Source organism: Gekko japonicus, unplaced genomic scaffold (genome assembly GCF_001447785.1).
Source record: "Gekko japonicus isolate JY-2015 unplaced genomic scaffold, Gekko_japonicus_V1.1 scaffold5318, whole genome shotgun sequence".
NCBI lineage: Eukaryota > Metazoa > Chordata > Lepidosauria > Squamata > Gekkonidae > Gekko > Gekko japonicus.
This window is the reverse complement of record NW_015177182.1, coordinates 15,286-24,974: the sequence shown is the minus strand read 5'-3', so window position 1 is coordinate 24,974 and position 9,689 is coordinate 15,286. Positions and strand designations below refer to the sequence as shown.

The following is a 9,689-nucleotide window of genomic DNA, read 5'->3' as shown; positions in this document are numbered from 1 at the left end:
CATATATTTGGTCAGTAATAGTAAGAGATTGCTAAAAAAGCAAAGCTCTGTGGTTCATAAGATTGATGTTGTCTTAAATAGGAGCAGAGTTATGTCTGATCTGCAGTATGATGTTAATCTTAAGGAAGTTAGATACATACTTCACAACTAGAAGTTGATGGACCGCAGATTAGTTTCGGTTAGGAGTCTGCACTTAAAAAAAAAAAACTGTTTTAATATTGTTTCGGTATTTCAGAAAGACCATGATTACAACTATCCCAATGTCCCACCGCAGGCTCCTCCGCGGTCCCTCGGGCCGCTGCAGTGGGACTGGCACAATCCGCGCTGGACCCTCAGTACGCCTCGGAGGGGGAGGCTTCCTGGGAGGGAGGTCTCGGCCAAGGCCAGCAGAGACGGAGCTCATGCGGACAGACGGGGGAGGAGGCTGAGACGGACTCCTCTCCACCGCAGCCGGGGTGTGCCCGGTTTCGAAGGAGAAGCAGCTGGAAGAGGCAAGGCTTGCTGAGGGAAGAGGATTCGAGGGCGTTGCAGAAGGCGACAACGGAATCCTTGAGCGTGCCGGAAGGGGCCGCTCCCCAGGGCTCCCTAGCTCAGAGCAAGCTATCGAGGGAACCACTGGAGGGCGGGACTATGAAGGGAACCCCCAATAGGGACGACGGAAGACAGAATGGGCAGGTGAAGGACACAATACGACGGCAGGGAAAAGAAAGGGGAGGGCTTACAAAGTGCCGGGGGGCGTATAAAAGGACGGAAGTAAAGAGAGCCGAGGAGGATGTCGGAGGCGATTGGCTCTGCCAGCAAGAGAGTAGAGAGGCGGCTATCGACCCCGAGAGAAGGGTGTAGGAGAGTGACGGAACTCTCCTTCCCTTTTCATATCTGAGGCTCTCGTTTCCTCCAGTACTCTCAGCAACCACGGCCAACGCCCCTCTAAAGCCAGGGTACGCCCACGGGCGTGACACCCAAAATTTCAGTAGTGTTGATATCATTCTTGGAATCCATGCCAGGTAATTTTATTCCCATTCAGGAATGTTGAGTGTTGGTCGGCCTCGGCTCTAGACAGAGGCCAGGTGAGTGGCTGCTGTTTTCGATGGGCAGGAGACTTGGTGTGGTCCGTGGCCCACTTGAAACACTGGCGGAAGCCTTGGTTTCCTGACTCCTGACGCCAAGTTTACCCCCCCTTGATTACAACGCAAGCTGAAATAACCACTACCATCCCCCCCAAAATTCAGTAATTTTGGGATGCAAATTTCTAAAGTGCTTTTGGCCATTTCGGATATTCCCAAACTGAAAGAAAGAGCAAATCTGGGGTATAATTTCAGTTTAGAAATATTCCAGTGGACAGCCCCTACTTTCAGTGGCTTGGGGGTTCCTCTGGCAAATCAGGGTTTATGCAACACTGCCTTGGATGCTGACTAGAATTTTCACAAACGTGGCAATTTTCACTGACCCCACCGCCATGAGACTTCTCCCTCATGTTATGGCTGGGGTTCCCCTCCCCCTCAGAGCAGCATTTTGGGGGGGGGGAGTTGCTACAAGGTGAGTCAGCAAAAAAAATTGCCGCCCCCCCCCCCGCACTCACAGAAAGTTTAGGCGTTAAAAAAAAAAGAAATTCTAGGCAGGATCCATATCTTTATCTTTGCATGTACTCTAAACTGGTAATGCAGGACACTGGCGATATAGTAATGTCGTTTCCACTTTTGTCTGATGGACTTCCCAAATTAATCATGAATTGTAAGAATTTGATTCAAACATGAAATTTAACAATGAAAGACCAAACAGAGCTCCAATGGTTTTGTCTATATTCGTTTGTTTTCTTTTTTAAAAAATGAGATATTAAGCTGTCTGGCAGCTGTTAGTATAAAAAGCTTATTTCCCTATAAGCTCACTACAGGCTGCTCTGATATTTTTTTTTGTTCATTTTCCAGAAACAAACCAATTATTTTATATGCTGGTTGCTCCGCTCCTTCTTGTTGCCCTGGTCGGCATTGTCGTCCTTGCTGTATACTATCGGAACAAGGGGAAAGTATTGACAGGTAGGCAACAGCTTTCTCATGTGGACGGTTGCAGTTTGGTGTAGTGGTTAAGTGTGCAGACTCTAATCTGGGAGAACCGGGTTTGATTCCCCACTCCTCCACTTGCACCTGCTGATGTGACCTTGGGTTAGTCACAAACTCTGGCACAGCTGTCCTTGAAAAAGAGCAGTTTGTGTCAGAGTTCTCTCAGCCCCACCCATCTCACAGGGTGTCTGTTGTGGGGAGGGGAAGGGAAAAGGAGTTTGTAAGCCACTTTGAGACTCCTTTGGGTAGTGAAGGGCGGGGTATAAATCCAATCTCTTCTTCTTTTACCTCACAGGGTGTCTGTTGTAGGGAGGGGAAGGGAAAGGAGTTTGTAAGCCGCTTTGAGACTCCTTTGGGTAGTGAAGGGCGGGGTATAAATCCAATCTCTTCTTCTTCTTCTTTTACCTCACAGGGTGTCTGTTGTGGGGAGGGGAAGGGAAAGGAGTTTGTAAGCCGCTCTGAGACTCCCAAGTGAAGGGCGGGGTATAAATCCAATCTCTTCTCTCTTCTTCTTCTTCATTTCAGCTGTGCATTTTCTCTTTATTCTCCTCCCTGGAAGCCAGTAGGGAGTAGGGTTCCCCCCCCCCAAAAAAAAATTAATCCGTGGTGTGTTTTTCAAGTTCTGCATTTTCGTAAAGGTGTAATACTGTTCACAAATACACTCTGCTAACCTGAAGCTGTATCCCGTCTACGAACTGTCACAGGGACAAGTCCCCTGCACCGCCAAATCAAACTCCGAATACAAAAAAAAGGGTATTTACACACTGTGGGCACAACCCATCAGGAAGTTCCTCCTGTGAGAGCCCATTGAAATGAAGAGGAAATTATTAACCTTGCAAAAGCTGTCCAGTCCACTGCTCTTGTGCAACTCGTGTTCTCTGTTTCCCTCACCCATGCTGCTGAGGTCATTTCAGTGAAGAGAGCATGTGTGCACCTCTTTGTCCCAGCAGAACTGTTTCCTCCATTGAAATGAATGGGATTGTCTTATGGAAGGGAGCTCCCTATGTCTATCACATGTGACCAGGGCTATTTTTGGGCAGGAACGCACAGGAACGGAGTTCCGGCTGGCTCCCGAGTTGGCCACGCCCAGCAGGAACTCATTAGCATAATAGGCCCCACCCAACAGCAGAAACTCATTCGGATTGGCTACATTAGGGGTGTGTGGCCTAACATGCAAAGGCGTTCCTGCTACAAAAAAAGGCCCTGGGTTTTGACAACAAACAAGGTCAACAGAATAAGAAGCAAAAGGTGGGTGTGGCTGGATGACCACCCTTCTGGTAACATGGGGGTGCGGCCTAATGTGCTAATGAGCTGTGCTGTCAGGGGTGTGGCTCAATATGTTAATGAGTTCCTTCTGGGCTTTTTCTACAAAAAGAGCCCTGCATGTGACCAATGCTCCCTCTAAGCTGTGGGGTCTTGTGAGCAAAAATTCTACTTTGTGAGCTCCTGGCATTAAAGTTGTGAGCGAGTGATTTGGCTACTGCATAAATTAGTTGGCTCTGGAGCCATCCTTCCTGAGCTAAGATGAAAATGTGTGAGCTGGAGGCTAAAAAACTCTGAGCTAGCTCACACTCACTCAGCTTAGAGGGAACAGTGCCTGTGACAATGCCTCATCACAAGTCAGATGGTCGATCCATGCAGATCAGTTTTACCTTCTCTAACAGTGGCTCTCAGAGGTCTCAGGCAGAGAAAGCTCTTTCCCATTGTCTCCTACCTCATTTATTTTATTTATTTATATTAAATTTATACCCAGCCCTCCCTGAGATCCTTTAACTGGAGACATCAGGAATTGAACCTGAGACCTCTTTGCCAACCATGTATATGACGGTTCCTCACATACTTTTTTTCTTAGTGGAGCAGCTCCGTTTTCTTTTTCTTTGTTTATCTGTCTGTCACCCCAAGTGTTTAAAACATATATTCTGACATACAGCCTAGGATGCTGAGGAACCAAAAACCCTGCATTGGTATATGTCTGCTTATGTATGTAAGAGGCTAATACTAATTTACAACACACATTTACATTTACTTTTACTTTAATTTTTACAGGGGAATGGTCAAATCAGACTGCCAGGGAGGTTGCAGGTTTTAAACTGGGCAGGTGAAAAAGCAACAGGAATGAGGGAAACATCATATAACTATAAACAGTAGATTGTCACAAGAATGTAGCTGTTTTGTTCCACCAAGAGGTGTTTGTAACTGCTGAGAGAGATCACTTGGCTGTCACTGCTTAGATAAACAGGCATGAGCTTATTTGTCACAAAATTTCTAAAATCTGTGGAGACCGGAATATACACACAGGTTCCAATTTTCCTTCTTTAATATTTAATAGGGATCACCCCCCTTTCCTAGGAGCTATTTCCCTCATGGAAGGATAACTGCTTTCACTTCCCTCTTTCAGGATCCTCCTCAATCCTTCACTCTCCTTCTCCTCCCTCTACTCCCCCCATCTCTCAACTGCCCCTCCCTCAGGTCAACAGTAGAATTCCATTTGAACCCACAGTTCCCAGGCCAGTATAATGCATTGGCAGCTAGTTGTCCATCACAGTGTACACTTCCCCTGAGCTCTCTCAGAGTTCCCATGTTGAACTGGAGCTCTTGGCTTCTGTGGCAATCACAGACTGACATACATACATACATATGTGCCTTCAAGTTGCAACCAATTTATGACAACCCCAGCAAGGGGCTTTCGAGGCAGGTTAGAAGCCGAGGTGGGTTGTCATTGCCTTCCTCTGCAGAGTTTTCCTTGGTGGTCTCCCATCCAAGTACTGACCCTTCTTAGCTTCCAAGATCTGATGAGACTGGGCTATACCATGCGGCCTTCCCTCCCACAGATTGACATATAGCATATTTAAGTTAAAATACTGGGAGCAGAGCGAGTTTGGTGCTCTTTTCCAGTTGCTCGAAAGAGGCTTGCTTCCAAGTATTTTGATTTTTACTGGATTGTGGGTGAGGCCGTGAGTCAGTTTACATGCATGCATGGATAGTTTTAAGTGGTTTTGTGGGCAGCAGTAATCCTTTGGATGGGAAGGAAACCAATGAGAGGCCATACTCCAAGCTTCTGAAAAATTTGGTCACATCGGGGACAAATGTCTAGTCTGGATTGTATCTGTCTGCACCTGTCACCTAGGGTCTGACTCTGATTTAAGAGTTTATAACTAATGGAAGGTTCTATTTTTACTTGCATTTCTGCAAACCGAGAGAGACATAATATTATAATGATACATATACTTGACAGCTCACCTTAAACAGGCCTACTGTTCCTCACAGGTAGTGGCTACCAAACGACATTTTTCCCAGTGAAAGACAAACATGGGACATCATTAGGGTTGTCAGCTCTGGGCTGGGTAATACCTGAGATTTTGGGGGGTGGAACCTGAGGAGGGCAGGGTTTGGGGAGGGGAGGGACTTCAATGGGGTATGATTCCATAGAGTCCACCCTCCAAAGCAGCCATTTTTTCCAGGTGAACTGATCTCTGTCATCTGGAGATCAGTTATAATAGCAGGAGATCTCCAGCCACCACCTGGAGGTTGGCAGCCTAAACACCATTCACTGAAATGCTATTTCTTTGGCGTCCTTGATCTTATTTAATGGAGAAAGGTTGTTTTGTTCCTTTCCAATCTTCCCTGTGGTATATATAACTGTTCCTTTGGAAGTTCATGTGACAGTTCGCCAAACAGAGTAACCAACCAATCGTTAGCTCACAGCACCGTCATTAACAGGTCAGTCATAGCCTGATGGTGCATGACACGGAACGGAGACCCAGCCGGTGTGGAATGTTCCGTTTTAGGCATGGGTGGCCCAGGCAGGCACATCTTCCTTTTTTCTTTTCTTTTGGCAAGAACTTTTTAAAGAGGAGTCTCTCTTTGTACAAAATTCGGGCTTTTGAGAAAAGTAGGTTTTAAAATCGCTTCCCTCCAAACTGAATTTAAGGAATGAAATGACTAGAGTTTGGGTCCTAGGAGCTGTGAGGAGAAAGAGCTTATAGAACAGGTCCCTCCTCCTTGCAGGCTCCTGTGCCCCCCTGCCCCCCAGTGTTCTAGGGAACCAGAGCATCCTTAGAGACCCAGCAGTCCAGGGGGCAGTTTCAACTTGAAAGGGGAAACTGAAAGGTATCACTCCCTCTGATCTTCCATGAGCTAACTAGTGGTAACTGGACTAACCACACCAGTTAAAGCATTCCAATAGGTTATGGGCCCAGCACTTTTCCACACCTGAGCAAGGGTTTGCGCAAGGAAGTGTGTGGTTTCCACTGATCTCTCCCTGAAGCCTTGCCGTTCTCACCCCCCACCCCCACAAACCTCTCTGTCCCAAAGATTCCCCTGCCTTTCTGCGGCAGCTTTATATGGGGGGGTGGAAGCTTCAGGAAAAAGAACTCCTTTCATCCATGGTTCATAAGATCTAACCCTGTGTCTGCCGTCCTGTGACTTTGTGTGTTGAAATGAGTAACCACAAACAAATGCATCATTGGAGGGATGTGTGTGCATGGGTACTGGTAAGCTAATTGTGCAGGGGGCAAATGATACAGTCCTGAAGGTTGAAGCCTTACCACCAGAGTCCCAATCTGAATTGGGGATCCATGTGCTGCAGAATTGAGTTCCCAGAAGGCACTCGCAGCTGCCATCTTGCCGCGAGTCCCACGTGGTGGTTACATGTTGAACACAGTGTCTAGCTTGGACCTGGGTTCACTGAACTCAGTTGGTTTTGTTGCTTAACTCTCTGATGGCCAGTTTAGCTGGCCCTGGGTACGGGATCAGATTATAGCAGTTACCATCAATCAGTTTGGCCTAAGTACTTGAGTTTTATATAGCTGACGAATGGCATATACATTGCCAGCTGCAGGATGGGGGTGAGAAATTTATTTATTTGATTATAGCATTCATAGTCTGAGTTTAAAAAAAAAGACTCAAGGATGACAAAAATATTTAAAAACAACCGCTAACAAGAATGAAATATTAAAACTAATAAATGGCAAATAGAATGTCTGTAAAACAAGATTTCTTTATTTTTAAAAAAGCCAATTTAGAAAAAGATCCACTTAAAAGATACTTATCCAGGGCTTCACACTACACTGTTCGAATGGCATTTGTAGCCAAGGAGACAGAGAAATCAGGGGGAAAGGGCTATTTCTTCCCCATCTTCCTCAAGTAATGGAAGGAGAAATGAGAAGAAAAAGTTTTTGTCCCTTCCAGTGTTCCCTCTAAGCTGTGGTGCCCTGTGAGCAGAAATTCTCCTTTGTGAGCCACTGGCATTAAAGCTGTGAGCGAGCGAGTTGGCCGCTGCAAAAGTTAGTTTGCTCTGGAGACATCCTTCCTGAGCTGAGGCAAAAAACGTGTGAGCCGGAGGCTAAAAAACTGTGAGCTAGCTCACACTAACTCAGCTTAGAGGGAACACTGGGACTCCCTTCCCCCATCCCTACACCTTCGTATCTGTAACCCAGGGCTATAAGAAGCCACTGGCTTCATCCTCCTCATTCCGAGGTGCGGAGGTCCTTGGTGCTCTGTGGGAAAAAGCTCTGTGGATGCAGCCCCTTCCCACATAGCTGCCAATACCTAATGTTGTCGCTTTCACAGGATGAACATTCTTAAAAGATCGGCACTTGCGCAAAAACCGCGCTGCACAACCAACGATAGGCACCTCTTGCAGGCAGTGTGTTCTCCCCCACCTAAAGAAGATACCTGTACCCAGGGCTTTTTTTGTAGAAAAAGCCCAGCAGGAACTCATTAGCATAATAGGCCACGCCCAACAGCAGGAACTCATTAGCATATTAGGCCACACCCCTGACAGCACCGGTCATTAGCATAATAGGCCGCATTCCCATGTTACCAGAAGTGTGGTTATCCAGCCACACCCACCTTTTGCTTGTTAATCTGTTTACCTTGTTTGTTGTCAAAACCCAGGGCCTTTTTTTGTAGCAGGAACTCCTTTGCATGTTAGGCCACACACCCCTAATGTAGCCAATCCTAATGAGTTTCTGCTGTTGGGTGTGGCCTGTTATGCTAATGAGTTCCTGCCGGGCGTGGCCAACTCGGGAGCCAGCCGGAACTCCGTTCCTGTGCGTTCCTGCCCCAAAATAGCCCTGCCTGTACCCCATTCCCTCTCTAGAGCTATGGGAAAGGGAAAAGGTACCTAACCACTTCCTTGAGGATTTTGAGCTGAGAACACAGCGGGGCCCTTGCCGTGGGATTTAGGTGACCAAGACATACACACACCCTGCCACCATCTAGATCAAGCATCTTCCCTTAAAAATGGGTGTTGTTTTGGGGATATGTGGCACAATTGCGGTCTGCCCAAGATCTAATTTGTCCCTACCTTTGTCTCTCCTTCCAGCAGATCTGCAGTACTGGGTGAGCGAAATCTGCACGCAAATAAAAGGGGCAAAGGTAAAAAAGCGAAGACTGTCCGGATTCCCGCACTCTTTGATGCTCTCTGCAGCCTCTGCTTTCCTTGGCAGCTGGAACGCACCCAGTGGCGAAATAAGAGCACAGATATGTCTCCTGCTCCTCTGTGGCGGCCGTACCGCATGAGGAAGCGGGGGGGGGAATGGCAGGATTGCAAGGGACAGGGAACCCACAAATGACCTCCTGGCGTTAAAGTCCCAGAGAGTCGATTCCATTCTAAGTAACGTCTTGTAAAGATCTATGGGGTTCTACCTAAATCGATCATCTGGGTTTTTACTGATCAGTCGTCAGCTTTGCTGTGTTGAGAGACAGAGAGATGTTCTACAGAACGGTGCTTTTCCATGGCCTCACTAATCCATTTTGAATGTTATTTCTCATTGTCGTCGTCAAATCCGCACGTTTTTTTCATAAAACAAGGATGCAAAGTATTTCTAAACACGAGCAACAAAAGGTTATACGTAGCATGGAACCCTTTGACTGTGGTCACACACACTAAACAATCCACTTCCAACTGGATTTTACTGTGTGAACTGCCAAAATCCAGTTGGAAAGCGCATTGAAAGTGAATTTTTTAGTGTGTGTGACCACGGCCCACTAGTGTCCAAAGAAGAGCTTCCATGCAGCCTTGGGAAGACTAAACACCATTACAACAATAAGAACAATTTTTCCTGACTTGTAGTTTTTTGGTGTACAGAATGGATAATGCAAGACGCTCGTCTGAACATCTTGCGTCTGGAGGCTCCTTCTACCAGGGGACAGTTTCCTCTGCTAGGTAAAGGTAAAGGTTTCCCTTGCTCGAAAGCCAGTCGAGTCCGACTCTAGGGTTGCGGTGCTCATCTCCATTTCCAAGCCGAAGAGCCAGCGCTGTCCGAAGATGTTTCCGTGGTCATGTGGCCGGCATGACTAAACACCAAGGCGCACAGAACGCTGTTACCTTCCCACCGAAGCGGTACCTATTTATCTACTTGCAATTTCTTGCTTTCGAACTGCTAGGTTGGCAGGAGCTGAAACTAGAGACGGGAGCTCACTCCGTCATGCGGCACACTCGGGTCTGAACTGCTGAACTACTGACCTTCCACAGCCTGCAGTTCAGCATCTTAACCACTTGAGCCACCGCAGCTCCTTTCCTCTGTAATTGCAGGATCCAACCCTATTGATTTCATAGCTGTGCAGCATTTGTATAAGGGGCTTCCGTTTACAGCCAAAGAGTATGTGTGATATTCAAGTACAGTA

General features: G+C 47.0%; 1 protein-coding gene across 1 annotated transcript in view; it reads left to right on the top strand.

The window, feature by feature from the left end:
• LOC107124868 (tumor necrosis factor receptor superfamily member 11A-like) overlaps positions 1-9,689 on the top strand; it is a gene marked incomplete at its 5' end in the record, with an annotated part of 29,595 nt that overhangs the window by 12,917 nt on the left and 6,989 nt on the right. Inside the window, 3 exons of the mRNA XM_015428370.1 lie at positions 236-335; positions 1,926-2,033; positions 8,386-8,438. Coding sequence (XP_015283856.1) covers positions 236-335; positions 1,926-2,033; positions 8,386-8,438 — 261 coding nt within the window. The remainder of the gene's footprint in view (positions 1-235; positions 336-1,925; positions 2,034-8,385; positions 8,439-9,689) is intronic.